Source organism: Eriocheir sinensis, chromosome 43 (genome assembly GCF_024679095.1).
Source record: "Eriocheir sinensis breed Jianghai 21 chromosome 43, ASM2467909v1, whole genome shotgun sequence".
NCBI lineage: Eukaryota > Metazoa > Arthropoda > Malacostraca > Decapoda > Varunidae > Eriocheir > Eriocheir sinensis.
The window spans coordinates 3,549,919-3,567,368 of NC_066551.1; the positions used below are offsets into that span (position 1 = coordinate 3,549,919).

At 42.8% G+C, this 17,450-nt stretch overlaps 1 protein-coding gene across 4 annotated transcripts in view; it reads right to left on the bottom strand.

Annotated features, from left to right (window-relative positions):
* Nucleotides 1–17,059, bottom strand: part of LOC127010328 (protein ROP-like) — a 44,293-nt gene extending 27,234 nt beyond the window's left edge. For 2 of the 4 annotated variants that reach the window (XM_050884213.1, XM_050884210.1), the window contains exons 1-2: nucleotides 17,026–17,059; nucleotides 13,405–13,487 (exon numbers count right to left, since the gene is read on the bottom strand). In XM_050884213.1, coding sequence (XP_050740170.1) covers nucleotides 13,405–13,432 — 28 coding nt within the window. In that variant the 5' untranslated portion in view covers nucleotides 13,433–13,487; nucleotides 17,026–17,059. Of the gene's footprint in view, nucleotides 1–13,404; nucleotides 13,488–16,911; nucleotides 16,933–17,025 lie in introns of those variants that run through there. The other 2 variants (XM_050884211.1, XM_050884212.1) reach the window with 2 other exon arrangements.
* Between the last annotated feature and the right edge of the window lie 391 nt (nucleotides 17,060–17,450).

Here is a 17,450-nt window from a genome sequence, read left to right on the forward strand (position 1 = left end):
TTGGTCTTAGAGGTCGGTGTTGATAGACGCTCCCTTCTCTTGCATCCATAATTTCTAAAGGCAAAATAAGAGGTCAAACGCGTCTCCATGGGTGTTTCTTTACGTTCACGGTACAGAGGAAGGGTCAGACTACCACCAGGGTCATAAAACTGCCCCTGGAAATGCCCACAAGTTCCACGAAAGCCTTGTTAAATGTATGTGCTTGGGCGCCGGAATGTTTAAGAATATGACCCTAAGGTTCATATTATTTCCTATCATACGTTTCTCCATCTTTATCTTACCTTTTTTTTCCCCCTCTAATTCTTACCTGCCCTTTCCACTCCTCTAATGACTCCACACCTGAGCAGCCCAATTACTACTACTACTACTACTTACACTAATAACATCTCTTTCCTTAACTACCCAAAAATGTAACAAGATATGGCCCTTAATGACGCAAATAATCCTCCTGGACCGCTAGTATATAAGGGATGGGATGCATTAGTCTGCCTTCAGAATAGCATACCAAGATCACTGAACGCACGCCGTTGCTCAAGATCACTTTCCCACCGCGCAAAAACATGTCAGAAAAACCCTATCGATTAGCGCCAAGTGACATCCACCCACCACCACCACCAGCAGACGAGACAGACGATGGACTCAAGGACAGGGAGAGGGAGACGCTGGAAACTATGGACAGAAATAGAGGAGTCGGAAAAAACAAATGAAAGCCGGTCTAAGTATCCCAAGCTTCTCAACACCCAACGATACAAAGGTCGGTATTGTAAGAGACTTTTCAGTTCTCACATCAGCTATTTCTAAAGGTCAAAGAGGAGGTCAGTCGGGTTCTAATGAGTGTTTCTTGAGGTTCATGGTACAGAAGAAGACTCACACTACCACCAGGGTCATAAAGCTACCCCTGGAAATGCTTACAACTCCTACGAAAGCCTTGTCAAATATGTGCTCTTGGGCTGCGATATGTCTTGTGATACGACCCGAAGGTGACATTCATACCATGCCAACACTGAATCGGAACTCACCCCAAGAATAACCTCCTGATACATTACTTAAACCGTCTAGAAATAGCGTTCCATAAGCAGATATTCGGGAGATGCAGCGTGCCAGATTATCGTATTCACCATAACGTGTTTATCATTTTTTAAGCCTCAGACTCTCGTACCTACACAAACAACGACAGAAAATCATCAAAGTTAGCATTAAAACTGTTATTTATTGATGATTGTGTTTTCTGCTATAGTTATCGGTTCGAAACGACGAAAATGCAATGCGATGAGTACGATAATTTGGCAACGCTGGAGAGATGAAACTGATATCGTATCCCACTTCTGCCACCATTTAGAAGTTGCAGACATAGCCTATCTTTGTTGTTATTCAAGAGAGTAACATCACCTGGATATCAAAACAACAACAACAGAAAGAATGAGAGAAGGAAGCAGAGAAGGAAGGGAGAAAGGAAGAGAAGAACTAAGGAAGGAAGGAAGGAAAAGTAGAGCCTGGATCAATGAAAGAAAGAAGAGGAAGAAAGGAAGGAAAGAAGAAAGAAATTAAGAAAAGGGAATGAACTAGAAGGAAAGAAGAAAAAGTGGAGTCTGGATCTACGAATGAACATGAGAAAGGAATGAAGGAAGGAAGAAAAGAAAGGAGGAATAGAATAAGGAAGAAAGAAATTAAGAAAAGAAGGAAAGGAGGAAAAAAAAGAAGCCTGGGATGACGAAGGAAGAAAATAAATAAGGAAAGGAAGGGACGAAGGAATGGAGGAAGAATAGAAGGAAGGAAGGAAGGAAGAACGGACAAGGAGGAGGAGGAGGAGGAGGAGGAGCCTGGAAAGCGTCCCAACTGTTTTAAAGGGCGAGGCTCACTTCCCTGTTATCCTGTGTGTGTGTGTGTGTGTGTGTTTGGCAATAAAACAATTCCTCTAACAAGTAGTGCACGCAGTCACACTTCCACACACACTACTACTACTACTACTACTACTACTACTACTACTGCTACTATTACTTATACAATAATAACATCACTCTTTCCTTAAGTACCCCACAAAAAATGTTACACGCACGTTTTAAGACACTTTAAAACACAAAGCAACCTCCTCCTCCTCCTCTTCTTCCCCCCCCTCCTCCTCCTCCTCCTCCATCCATTACCTGTGCATGACGCAGAGAAAAACGTGAGGAGGAGGAGGAGGAGGAGGAGGGGAGAGAGGGAGAGACAAGGAAAGTAAGTCTTGGAGAAAAAAAAAAGAAGAGGAAGAAGTGTTAGTGAAAGACGCTAATAGGTAGATAAACAAAGGCTACCGAGAGAGAGAGAGAGAGAGAGAGAGAGAGAGGGGGGGGGGGTAGAGTCGAGATATGAGTAATCGAACAAGAGTAGCGGGAAGAGGAGGATTTAGAATTACATAGAATTACATAGAAAATCAGACCACACAGACCCCATGGTCCAGACTAGGTGGTCTGTCCTTAAACCTAAGTGATTTTACATTAATCAGATGGATCCAAAACGTTGCTTTTCTACTCTAGTTAATATTAAGTTCAAGGAAGTGACGGTCGAGCTTGTTTTTAAAGGAATCAATCGTGTTACACTGGACCACTGATGGTGGGAGCTTAGAGGAAGAGGAAGAAGAAGAAAAAAAAGAAGAAGAAGGAGGAGGAGGAGGAGAAGAAAAAGAAGATAAAAAAGGAAGAAATGTACATAGAAGCAAAATAATATGAAAAAGAAAAAGAAGAAGAAAAAGAAGAAATAAAAGAAAAGGAAAAAATGTATATAGAAGCAAAACAATAGTATGAAGAAGAAGATAAACAACAAAACAAGAAAGAAAAAGAATAAAATAAAATAAAAATACCACAACCCATTTCCCTAACACCCATTCCCCCCTCTCTCTCTCTCTCTCTCTCTCTCTCTCTCTCTCTCTCTCTCTCTCTCTCTCTCGGCCCAAGCCACAGTCGCTGCCACGGGTACGAACGTGGTTCCAGCATTCTCCTTTGATCAATACCGCTTCCACGAACACCCCCCCCCCCGCTCCCGCCCCACCTTACACCCAGGAGGAGGAGGAGGAGGAAGAGGAGGAGGAGGAGGTGGGGGGAGGGGAAATGTGGTGCTTGGAGAATGAGGTGGGGCAGAGGGTAGGAGGAGGAGGAGGAGGAGGAGGTAGGATTGAAGGGAAATGAGGGAGTGAGGAAGGGAAGGGAGGAAAGGCGTGAGGGAAAGAAGGGGAGGGAAAAAAGGGGACATGAAGTGAATGAGAGAAGGAGGGAGGGAGGGAGGGAGAGAGAGGGAGGGAAGGAGGGAAGGAGGGAGGGAGGGAAAGCAAAAGTGGTGTTACGATAATGAAGAGGAGGGAGGAGGGAAAAAAAAGTTACGAAAAGAGGAAAGGCGTGGGCGTGATAGAGTGCCTGGAGAGAGAGAGAGAGAGAGAGAGAGAGAGAGAGAGAGAGAGAGAGAGAGAGAGAGAGAGAGAGAGAGAGAGAGAGACGAAATACAAAACATGCAGAATAATGAGAAATGCATGAACAAGGAGAAAGAAGGAAAGAAAAAAGAAAGAAAGATAGGAGCGAAAGAGTGAAGTAAAGGAAGAAAGGAAGGAAGGAAGGAAGGACATACAGAGTGAAGGAAGGCGTAATAAGGAAAGCCTGGTGATTTAATGAGAGAGAGAGAGAGAGAGAGAGAGAGAGAGAGAGAGAGAGAGAGAGAGAGGGTAGGAAGGTAGACAGGTGTGTGTGTGTGTGTGTGTGTGTGTGTGTGTGTGTGCGAATAATTACCATCTGTCATCGCACACACACACACACACACACACACACACACACACACACACACACACACAGCACATCCGCTTTCCCTTTACATCCCACCCACGCACTGCCAACCACCCACGCATCGCCCCCTCCCCCCGCCCTCTCTCTCTCTCTCTCTCTCTCTCTCTCTCTCTCTCTCTCTCTCTCTCTCTCTTCACCAGATATGTAAAATAAAAAGGTGGTGATGATAAAGGAGGAGGAGGAGGAGGAGAGGAGGAGGAGGAGGAGGAGGAGGAGGAGGAAGCAAGCATTATCCATCCTCTTCAGACAATTCGAGTAAAAAATAAAAAAATAAAATACAAGACCTTTTTTTTAACTTATGAACAAAGCACATAGAGGAGGAGGAGGCGGAGAGGGAACATTTTACGTGGAAAGGAATACTACTACTACTACTACTACGTGTGTATTTCTAAGGATTAAAATGTTGAAAGTTAAAATTATCTTCAACCACCGACGAGAGAGAGAGAGAGAGAGAGAGAGAGAGAGAGAGAGAGAGAGATGAATGGAGAGCAACAAAGGACGTCTTGTGGCCTGCCAGAGTATTGCAATCATCCTTGTGTTTCTAATGTTCATAGTTCTCCACCACCACCACCATCACCACCACCACCATCACCACCACCACCACCACCATCACCACCACCACCATCACCACCATCACCACCATCATCACCACTACCACTCGGCTCTTACTTCACAAAACGTCTTCTTCAATGCAGCCTCTCCTCCTCCTCCTCCTCCTCCTCCTCTTCTTCCTTCGCCCATAATAACTACTCTTGTCTGTCTTCCATCCTTGCTTCCATCCCCATCTCCTCCTCCTCCATATAACCTCTAAGTCTTCCTCCACTATTCCCTCCTCCTCCTCCTCCTCCTCCACCTCCTCCCTCCACAATAACCTGTCTTCCATCCTCGCATCCACCACCTCCACCGCTTCGTCTTCCTTCTCCACATAACCTCCAAGTCTTCCTCCACTATTCCCTCCTCCACCTCCTCCCTCCTCCTCTTTTTCCTTCCTCCACAATAACCAGTCTTCCATCCTCGCATCCACCAGCACTTTCTCCTCTTCGTCCCCCTCCACCAACCTTCCTCCTCGTCCCCCTCCACCAACCTTCCTCCTCCTCCCCCTCCTCCTCCTCCTCCCTAGTACACAACCCTGACATAGACCAACGCGCATAAGTCACCTGTTTCTTTGTCTCTATATAGTTTTTTGCCTCCTCCTCCTCCTCCTCTTCTTCTTCCTCCTCCTGTCTCTATGAATGGGCGTCGGCGTACACGTAGGAGGGGTCAGACTGTTACCATGGAAACGGTCTGGTGACGTCATGGATAGACTATGACGTCACTGGTGGGGCGAGAGAGACAGACAGAGAGAGAGAGAGAGAGGGGGGGGGAGGGGGGGGATGGCAGATTTGATGATGGAAAGGATAAGATAAATAAGAATAACAGAAAAATATGTATATGGTGTGGACGTGTTTTTCATGTTATCAATTAAGCGAAAAAAACACGCCTCCCCCCTTCCCCCCCACTCTATCCATACCTGTCGAGAGAGAGAGAGAGAGAGAGAGAGAGAGAGAGAGAGAGAGAGAGAGAGAGAGTAAAAAAATCGAAGAGGGAAAAGAGAAGAGGGGATAGGGGGGAATGAGATGGAGAGAGGGGAAGAGAGAGACTAAAGAGGGGAAGAAGAGTAGGAGGAAAGGGAAGGAAAAGGGGAAGAAGAAGGGAAGATGACAAAGGGAAAGGAGGGGAAAAAAGGGGATGGAAGAAGCAAATAAAGGGGAGAGGAGGAGGAGAAAGGGAGACAGTTGAAGGGGAATAGAAGAGAGGAAGGAAGAGAAAGGGGATGAGGGAGCCTGATGAGAGGAAAAGGAAGAGGAAGAGGAAGGGAATGGGGTGATAGGAAGGGAAGACGGGAAGAGAGGGAAAGGGAAAAGGAAGAAGGAAGAGGAGGATGGTGATAGGAAGAGATGGGAAGGATGAGGAAGTCTAAGTAAAGGGAATAGAAGAAAGGAAGAAGAAGAAAGATGATGGAGGAGGAGGAGGAGGAGGAGGAGGAGGCAAAGTAGTGACGTCATGATTGGTTTGTAATGAGAGCAAAGGTCACATCCCGTCGCCTTGTTCAGGGGGTGGGGGGAGAAGGGGGGAAGGGGGGGATAGGAAGGGGTGGGTGGATGACGTCATGTTGCTGGCAGACTGGTGGATGTGGGTGTTAGGTGCTGTGAGGCGTGTCTGAACATGTTGTGTGGTGCGGGGTGACACACACACACACACACACACACACACGGCATAATAACCTATAATAAGCATCACGAGAGAGAGAGAGAGAGAGAGAGAGAGAGAGAGAGAGAGAGAGAGAGAGAGAGAGAGAATGACTCATACACAGATGATGCTGACGCAGAAACTACTTAACACACACACACACACACACACACACACACACACACACACACACACACACACACACACACAGGTATTTGGACTGCTCAGGTGGTGGAGTCATTAGACTAGAGGGATGGAGAAGGCAGGTAAGAAAAAGAGGAAAAAATAAGATAAAGATGAAGAAATGTATGACAGGAAAAAACAAAGATTAACAACAGTAAGATAAGAATGAGGAAATTTATAGAAGGTAAAAAGCAAGAACGAACGAACACACACACACACACACCTCGCTCCCCTCCCCCCCCACTCTACACCCTACAAGCACCTCCTAATCAAGCCAACACCCACTGCCATACAAATCACCACCCATACCCTGAACACAAGGCAAAGCAACTACGAAGGTCCTGACATGGGGAACAAGGCAATGGTGCTCTCCCTCTCCCTCTCCCACCACTAAGCTGTCGTGAGCCTGAGGAGGATAACACCTGCATCCCCTTTCCTTTGTACAACATTAATATCTCATAAACATTATCAAATTAGACATAAAAGAGAGGAATTAAATAAGATCTAGTATGGGTTGGAGGTGTTGGTGGAGGTGGTATTGATGAGGCAGAAGAATGGGTGGTGGAGAGAAGTAATAGATATGTGAGAATAAATGAAAGCCGCTGAGATATGAAGGAAAATAATTGTGTAAAAGAAGAATGAAGTAGTTTGGACACACAGAGAAGAAAAAAGATAAAGACCAAACAAGAGATGATAAAGCATAAGAAGGATAAGAATAAAACAGATACGTGGTTCAATGAAGGTAAGTGAAATATGAAGGAAAAACACCTAGAGAGGAGAAATGATGATCACCAAACTTATGAGGTGATATTGATGAATTACAAGAAGCGGAAGAACAAGTAAGAGATATGTGAAAATCAATGAAGGCAACTGAGATATAAAGGAAAATATGTGAAAGGAGATAAGCTTGTAGATGGAGATGCTGATGATTAAGTATTTCTACACTACTGAAAATGAATGAAAACAGGACCTGCAGTAATGGGCATGATAATTTGGATATATTGATGTTCAAGAGAAAGACAAAAGAAGAACTGGTTTACAAATAGGGTATTGGATGAAAAGAACTACTTAACCACTGTATAGTAAAAGCAGACAATAATGAAAGTTTCAAATAGAGATTAGAAAGATTCATGGATTGGAGAAGACAGATGGAGTATACAGCAAATCATCATTAAATTGGTTATTCATATTCTGGATGTGGGATAAATTGGACACTCTCAGGGCTAGAAATAGCTATTCATAAATCCAATTAAAATCAGGATAATACAGTGGGAATCTGGAGTGTGGTGTCCAAATACAATACTTCCCCCGTGACTGGTATACAGGAGCTACCATGTGTAGGCCAACTAGCTGCTTCTTGTAGTCATTTTATATCATTAAGTATCTAAGTTAAGTTTTCCCTCCCTACTAGAGTTATGGAGAATGTATGTATATTTTTTCTCTCATCCTTACTTTTGTTACTGTTGCAAAGTATATTGAACAATTAGACATTCCTTTCACAACCTTTGCATCTAATATATCTTGCTTCAACCTATTATCAAAGGTAAAGGTAAACTGTGGTAACGCAAATGTCACATCTGCCCTGTGTCCTGGGATTTTGGGTTCTCTCCCACTACAGACTCATGGGCCAATGCAACAGAGATGAACACTGATGCCATGCGCTGCTAAAACGTATGCCTCTGTTTTTAACTTTCCCTTCATCAACACCCCACTTCCCAACAACACCCCCAATATCCATATTTCCAAATTTTGCATTTAAATCCCCTAACACAAATACTCTTCTTTCATTCCCAAAAGATTTCAAACACTGCCCAAACTCCTCCCAAAATCTCTTTATCTCAATTTTAACTTTTTTCCCGTTTAGTCCACTATTTCTTATAACGTGCGGCATGCATAAACAACTGAAGTTGGCATTCACTATGTAGGTAACAGCCCTTGATTCAATATCACATACTGGTCATCAATTTGACACAAAGTCATTCCAGCGATAACCCACAATCCTGCAGACACATTATCACATGGTCAATCAGTGGGGGCATACACTGAAGATTTACCCCAAGGGTGCCACATCTACACCATCCCAGCCACCACCAAAACAAAATGTAGGGTCAGGGGACCTTTCCCCCTTTGGGATGCAGGAGTCCCAGAGGCTTTCCCCCACACTCAACATAGGTAACAGACTCGCTGTATGAAAAAAACAGACTCACCCTATACAAAAGCAATGAGGGGGCCCACCGCATGGGAGGGTCACCCGCCAGAATGAGGTTGGGGTCACAACTAGAGCCTTTCCCCAGCCTCTACTTTCTAGGTAGTCTTCCTGATGGTCTGTGTTGTAAAACACTTCACTTATGTCATCAAGCCCCTACCACAAGTATTACTACTATAATAAAATTAAGTTTCATATCTTATCAAAGAAAAAGAAAGCATACTTGGGAGCATGCGCTAAGAGGTATGTGGCCTCAATGCTTTATCACCGTTAGTCTGTGGTGGGTAAAAACACATTATCCTCGAACACAAGGCCAGTGTGGCATAAAGGTTACCATAGTTTACCTTTCCCAGGTTTATCCAGGTACCCATTTGTCAACCAGACAGCATGTTGGGATGACGAGCAAGGTGGGCTAGGTGCTGACAGACCAGGGCGAGGTCTAACTTGGCCCAATGATACATAGCTAACCATGCTAACCACTACACCAAAGGAAAGGAAAGAAGAATGAAAGGAGGAGGTAAAGTACAAATTTGCTCAGGGAGGTAAAGTCCACCAACCAACTTGTCCTGATATAGAATCATAGGACATTATGAAAACAAGGAAAAAAAACAGAAGGGAAGGAGTGGAGGGGAAGAGAAACAAAACTGCCGTAAAAGATTAAAAACACACAAGGGAGAGGAGTGGCAGGGAAGGAAGAGATGACAGTAAAATATTATAAAGAAAAAAAACAGAAAAGGAATGGAGGGGAAGGTAAAGAAGGATGACAGTGAATGAAAAAGAAATCTGGAACCAGGAAGCAGGCAAATGGAAAAATAAAAAATAAATAAAAAAAGACTAACTTGCTTCCCCAATAACAAGAAGGCTGATAAAGGAAGTACAGAGGACCAAGATCAACTATAGTCTGTAACTGCACTGACCGAAATCCTCTTCCCTGTATACCCACACAACCACAGCATGTCACGAAACAAACGAGAAATTAATCCAGACCAGGAAAGCGTTTCACCGGCACCAGGGATCAAACCCATGACCAGCGAGATGGGAAAGCCACTCCTTAACCCCTTGACTGCGGATTTCCTACAAGAAGACATCACCAAGCTACAGGAATGGAACAAAAAGTGGCTGCTACAATTCAATGAAGAAAAATGTAGTCATGCATCTTGGGAGGGGATATCCAGCATACTAATACCACATGGGAAACACTCCACTATCCACCACAGAGGCAGAGAAAGACCTGGGAGTATATGTTACCAGGCTACCAGAGAAAGCAAATTCCATGCCAATCGCAGCGGACGGGTTAACCAGTACCCTAATCGCAGAGTGAGTTATGGGACGCTCACCCATCAGACAGGTCCAGGCGTGTCTTTGAAAGTCTAATACACCAAAGTACATTCAATAATCTGGGAAAATAAGAAAGGCTGATAAGATACTAAACTAGACATCACCACATTCTGCTAAATAACCCCCAACAATACAATTCATTTGACTAGTAAATACGACTAATGTGAGACGTCCGAGTTGAACTGTGTATCTAAGCAGCAATCCTCAATAAACATACATCATATTCTCATTTAACATCCTTAGTTTCCCTTATGGGGTTGGACAGGCTATGGTCAATAATATAAGACACATTGGTTTCTCACATCAACTATTTCTAAAGGTCAAAGAGGGGATCAATCAGGTTCTAATGAGTGGTTCTTTAGGTTCATGGTACAGAAGAAGGGTCAGACTACCACCAGGGTCATAAAAGTACTTCTGGAAATGCCCAAAACTCTTACGAAAGCCTTGTCAAATAGGTGAACTTTGGCGATGAAATGTTTAGTAATACACCCCTACGAGTCTCTCCCACTCTAGACGATTGCATACTCTCTCCTCCCAAATATTCATCCTCCTCATGTCTTCCTCCACACACACACCTCAACACAAGTGTAAGGTTAACGATACACTAGGGGGCAAGGGCCATTTCTAGATCCATGGTTCAACACAGCACGTTTGTAAGCTCCCCAACCAGATGCAAAATACTACAAAAATTCCTCGTCTAGTGTTTGGTGTTGATATGGAATGTAAGAAATTTGAGATAAGCGCACGGAAATCATTTTTAATATCGTTTCTCCCACTCTTGACGAACGAATACTTTCTCGTCCCTAAAAATCATCCTTCCAATGTCTTCCTCCACACTCCCTCTCCTCAATACATACACAGAGAAAGCTAACTAATGTAAGAAATTTGAGGAATGGACGCAGGAAATCTTTTTAATATCATCTCACGCTCTTAAAGATCAAATATTCTCTCGTCCCTAAAAATCATCCTTCCCACGTCTTCCTCCACACACCATCTCCTCAATTCATACACAGAGAAAGTAAACTAACTAAGAAATTTGAGGAAAGCGAACAGGAACTCTTTTTAATATCGTTTCTCCCATTTGACGTTCGTACATTCCCTCCTCCCTAAAAATCATCCTCCCCATACCTTCCTCTACACACCGTCTCCTCAATGCATATACAGAGAAAGCAAACTAATGTAAGAAATTTGAGGAAAGGACACGGGAAATCTTTTTAATATCATCTCACGCTCTTGACGATCGCATACTCTCTCCTCCCTAAAAATCATCCTTCCCATGTCTTCCTCCACACACCCTCTCCTCAATGCATATACAGAGAAAGCCAACTAATGTAAGAAAGTTGAGATAAGGACAGGAAATCTTTTTGATATCGTCTCTCGCTCCAGACAATCACATACTCTCTCGTCCCTAAAAATCCTCCTTCCCATGTCCCCCTCCACACACTGTCTCCTCAATACATATACAGAGAAAGCTAACTAATGTAAGAAATTTGAGGAAAGGACACGGGAAATCATTTTAATATCATCTCTCCCACTCTTGACGCTCGTACACTCCCTCCTCCCTAAAAATCATCCTCCCCATGTCCTCCTCCACACACTGTCTCCTCAATACATACACAGAGAAAGTAAACTAATGTAAGAAATTTGAGGAAAGGACACGGAAATCTTTTTAATATAATTTCTCCCACTCTTGACGATCGCATACTCCCTCCTCCCTAAAAATCATCCTCCCCATGTCTTCCTCCACACAGTGTCTCCTCAATACATACACAGAGAAAGTAAACTAATGTAAGAAATTTGAGGAAAGGACACGGGAAATCATTTTAATATCATCTCTCCCACTCTGGACGCACACTCCTCCTCCTAAAAATCATCCTCCCCATGTCTTCCTCCACACAGTGTCTCCTCAATTCATACACAGAGAAAGTAAACTAATGTAAGAAATTTGAGGAAAGGACACGGAAATCTTTTTAATATAATTTCTCCCACTCTTGACGATCGCATACTCCCTCCTCCCTAAAAATCATCCTCCCCATGTCTTGCACCACACACCGTCTCCTCAATTCATACACAGAGAAAGTAAACTAATGTAAGAAATTTGAGGAAAAGACACAGGAAATCATTATAATATCGCCTCTTCCACTCTTGACGATCGAATACTCTCTCCTCCCTAAAAATCATCCTCCCCATGTCTTGCACCACACACCATCTCTTCAATACATACACAGAGAAAGCTAACAAATGACCTTCACATAAACAACACAAGGTAGTCAATACAGAGAGAGAATTCGCATCCTAAAACTACTACTATACGGTATTTAGGGACATTAGCACTTAGAAACACCAATAACTGTACCGAGTGACACTGAACACAATAATAATGGGTTTTGGGGGCGTATGATATGGGTGTAAAAGTGAAATCTATGTACGGTGACAGGGACCCTAGACTACAGCTATCATAATGAGTCTAGGGGCTTCAGAACCTATTAAACCATCCCAATTATTCCTACATGACGTAAAAAAGCACAAATAATGGGTTTTAGGGGCGTAAGATTAGAGCTAATGGGTGAAATCTATGGATAGTGACAAGGGCCCCTGACTATACCTATTATAAGACACCCAGGAACTTCAGAACCCATTAATTCCTTCCCATTATCACTAAATAACACCAAAGATCAATACTAATCGGCTGGGAGGGCGTAAGATTAGAGCTAATGGGTGAAATCTATGGATAGTGACAAGGGTCCCTGACTATAGCTATTATAAGACACCCAGGAACTCCAGAACCCATTAAAGCTTCCTAATTATCACTAAATAACACCAAAAATCAATACTAATGGGCTATGGGGGCGTAAGATAGGAGCTAAATGGGTGAAATCTATGGATGGTGATAGACGACCTAGACTATACCTATTATAAGACACCCAGGAACTCCAGAACCCATTAAAGCCTCCTAATTATCACTAAATAACACCAAAAAACAATACTAATGGGCTGGGCGAGCCTAAGATAAGAGCTAATGGGTGAAATCTATGCATGGTGACAGGGGCAATTGTAAGACCTCTATGGACTTCAGAGGCCATTAAAACTGCCCTATTATCGCTAAATAACTTCAAAAACAATAATAATGGGGCTGTGGGGGCCTAAGATAAGGGTTAATGGGGGAAATCTGAGCATGATGACAGCACCTATTGTAAGACCTCTATGGACTTCAGAGGCCATTAAAACTGCTCTATTATCGCTAAATGACCTCAATAATAATAGTAATGGGGCTGTGGGGGCCTAAGATAAGGGTTAATGGGTGAAATCTAACCGAAATCTATGCATGGTGACAGGGGTAGTTGTAAGACCTCTATGGACTTCAGAGGCCATTAAAACTGCTCTAATATCACTAAATGACCTCAAAAATAATAATAATGGGGCTGTGGGGGCCTAAGATAAGGGTGAATGGGTCAGTAGCAGCAGACGACGTTCACGACCCTCCCACCACCACCACCCTTCCCCGCCTTTATCACGCTATTCTCACCCTCACAGACACTCTACATGCACTCTCATAGCACCAACAGATACTCCAGACATTCATGCATCTGCTGGTATAGGTATAGGAGCCAAGTAAAATCAAATAAAGCCGTGAACACTTACTTTTCCCGACTAACTCCTTGAGAGCCATTCTGACAGATGTGCGGGGCGGAGGCGGCGTCCAATCGATAGGGGAGAGCGCCTGGCTTGAAGAGAGAATTTGTCCTTCTGAGTGTTATTTAGACCTTATTTCTGGTTAATGGCTGGTTATTATGGAAGGTTAATGATGTATTTGAAATAGTGAAGACAGTGACGCTAAATATTGTCCTTCTGAGTGTTATTTAGACCTTATTTCTGGTTAATGGCTGGTTATTATGGAAGGTTAATGATGTATTGTGTGTTTAGTAAGGCTAGGGACACTTGAGAAGGTCTGTGGGTGTGGTAGAGAGGCTAAAAACTACGGTACTTGTGTCTGAATCCTGGAATGGGTATGATAATGAAGCTAAGTTTTGTCCTCCTGAGTGTTATTTTGACCTTATTTCTGGTTTCTGGCTGGTTATTATGGAAGGTTAATAATGTATTGTGTGTTTGGTAAGGCTAGAAATGCTTGAGAAGGCTTGAGGTAATGTGGAAAAGCTAAAATGTACGGCACTTGTTTGAGATGGTGATGACGATGCAGCTAAATTTTGTCCTTCTGAGAGTTATTTGGCCCTTATTTCTGGTTTCTGGCTGGTTATTATGGAAGTTTAAGGATGTATTGTGCTTTTGGTAAGACTAGGAACGCTCGGTGAGGTCTAAGATGACATGGAAAAGATAAAACGTATCAAGAGATGTATACGGCATTGGTTGTGAAGTCAGAGATGGTGATGACGATGAAGCTAAAGAATTTCCTCCTGCAGTATTATTTCGACCTCCTTTTTTAGTTCCAGGGTATCTTAATGAAGACTGAGGATGCTTTAGGTGTTTGGCAAGGCTAGGAACACTAGTCAAGCTTATGATAAGGGCAAATTCGATCAACAAATGAGGTTTTACAGCTTTGGCAAGGCTACGAACACTTGTAAATCTGATATGATAATGAAACGAAATTAAAATGATTGCATATATTGGATAAGGAACCCTCTCTCTTGTTTCTGGGAGGCTGCGGATGTTACTTTAGACAGAATATCACAAAATGTTAAGTCTGACGCACCTCGAGGAGTGGATTAAATATGTAAAAGCAGCCCGTAGCCTGTCAATACAACATATCACGTTTAAATATTCGTAGCTGTATCAAAAATTAAGTAAACGACATGAAAGAATGCCGGTAATGGCCTATTATTTGAAGTGCGCGGCAAGGATTCAGGGGGAGACTCCTCTAGCTATGGAGTGATCGAAGGAATGACGTTGATGGGGTTATTGCACGTATTTATAACTAATTTGCATAAGGATTCACGGGGGACTCTTCTAAACTCCTTAGTGTTCTGGGAAAGGATTCGTGGGAGACAAGGGGTGAAAAAATTAAGCTGTTGGGGGCTATTACACGCATTTACAACAAGTAGATTATGCATAAAGATTCTAGGGAGGCAAATTCCTTGATGTGGTGGGAAGGGATTAGTGATATATGGTAATGTCACTGAGAACACCCATCATAAGGGAGGTAAGGGGTGAAAGAATGACGCTGATGGGCTATTACACGCATTTACAACAAGTAGACCATGCATAAAGATTCTAGGGAGGCAAATTCCTTGATGTGGTGGGAAGGGATTAGTGATATATGGTAATGTCACTGAGAACGTCCATCATAAGGGAGATAGGGGTGAAAGAATGACGCTGATGGGCTATTACACGTATTTATATCAATTATGCATGAAGATTCTAGGGAGGCAAGCTTCTAAATTCCTTGATGTTCTGGGAAAGGGTGATATATGGTGATGTCACTCTAAGGACCACCGTCATGAGGGAGCCTGATTGAGTGAGGCCAAGGCATTCACACCCCCTTTAGAGGGCAAATTGAAGTAATGCGCCTTTTGACGTGTCCTGCCGGGTCTACATGGCGGCGGCTAGATGACCACCTCTGACCTTTACGAGACTTCCGCCGCCCGCCCGGGAACGAACTGGCTGGGCGCACTGGTAATGACGTGTATGGAGGGAAGAAGGAAATAAAATGCATTGTGAGAAAAAACCTCCAGTGATTCAATAACCAAATATGTCCTTCAAAATTATACTAAATAGATGAATGACTGGTTGGGACGCATTACTGATACCGATGTTTATGAAAGGACAAGTAGGAAATGAGATGTAAGCTGAGAAAAATAGCCTCCAGTGACTCAATAACCAAACATTTCCTTCAAAATTATACTAAATAGATGAATGACTGGTTGGGACGCATTACTGATACCGATGTTTATGAAAGGACAAGTAGGAAATGAGATGTAAGCTGAGAAAAAAGCTTCAAGTGACTCAATAACCAATACCTTCCCTTAAAAAAAACAGACTGAATGAATGAATGACTGGATGGGATACAGTGAATAATGACCTACCGTGCATGAAAAGGACAAGAAGGAAAGTCAACCGGGAAATATAGTGAGAAATACCGATCCTGTGACTCAACGACGAACCATTATACTTCGAAAGCCTGAACGTTTTATGGATGACTGTCTGGGACGCATTATTATATTGATACCAACGTTTGATCAAGGACAAAACGAACTGAGAGGAACGTCCGAGGAGGAAAAAAAAATCGATTCGCATGACTCATTAACTAACCTCCCCATGAATATTAATTGGATGACTAAGTGAGACGCATTGCATGATAATTAAACTGATGTGTATGAGAGAACAAAAAGGAACTGAATGGTAAGATGAGAGAAAGAAATAACTCGATCCAATACGTGACTGACAAAAAAATATATATAACCTTTCCTTATAACCAGCCCGAATGGACGAATATTAATTGATACTGACGTTTAAATAAAGCACAAGAAGGAACTGAAAGATATAAATGTACAATGAGAAAAAGAAAACAAAACTTCACTGACTCATGCATTTCCTATGAAGGCGGTCGAACGCACGCTATATGAATGATGAACGCCCCAGATATACGCTTGTACGTTGCTCTGACGCAATAACGAAGGGGGACAAACTCATATATAGAAACCTCCAGTAAACAGACTGCTATAATATATGTAGGGTGTAGTATATGTGAACTAGAGTTACTGTAATCACACACTTAATTTGTTGGTCAAGGCTCTATCAATAAATAACAATTGAAATGAGACACCTATATGTGTTAATTAAGATGACAATATGTGACCCTACTCAATATATATGTCTATTATTGAAATTCGGCCAAAAGTAATTATATTCGCCTTTAAAAATGATCTGCATGCAATTGACACAGTTATGAAGATAGAAAAAAATGTAGATATAGAAAAAAACGAGAAAGAAATGTAGATAAAAATGAAAGAAATGTTGATAGAAGAGGATGAAGACATATATAAAAAAAAGGTATAGAAAGAAATGTATAATGTAGAAAGAAATGCAGATAGAAGAGAATGTAGATAAGTAAAAACATCGAAATAAATGTAGATGGCAGGAAAAACCGAATGTGTGTTTTCTTGATAACGTAAAAAAAGGGGGCCATTCCAATACTTAGTCTGCCTGGGTGACACGCCAAGAATGCCAGCCAGCTAAGACCGAGTGCCTGCCTGTCTGTCTGTCTGCCTGTATGTCTGTGGTGGTAGTGATCCCGTCCGCTACAAGTACCTTCCTGCACGGCGGCGCGCGAGGGACTACCGCGGCTTGACTCGACTTGCCTCACTGCCTGGCTGACCTGCTTCGGCGCCGCTGCCTGCTGCTGCTAATGATGATGATGATGGCCTCGCTGCCTGATGATTTCCTCCCACTAGCTGCTGAATATATTACCCAATCCCTTCAACAGACACTATATGAAAATTTGCTTAGCTTAATACTCGCTGCCTGCTGCCTTCCTCCCACTACCTGCTGAATATATTACCCAGTCCCTCCAACAGACACTAGGCCTATATGAAAATTTGCTTAGCTTAACAATACTCGCTGCCTGCTGCCTTCCTCCCACTACCTGCTGAATATATTACCCAATCCCTCCAACAGACACTATATGAAAATTTACTTAGCTTAACAATATACTGGATTATAGGTCTTTCCCAAAT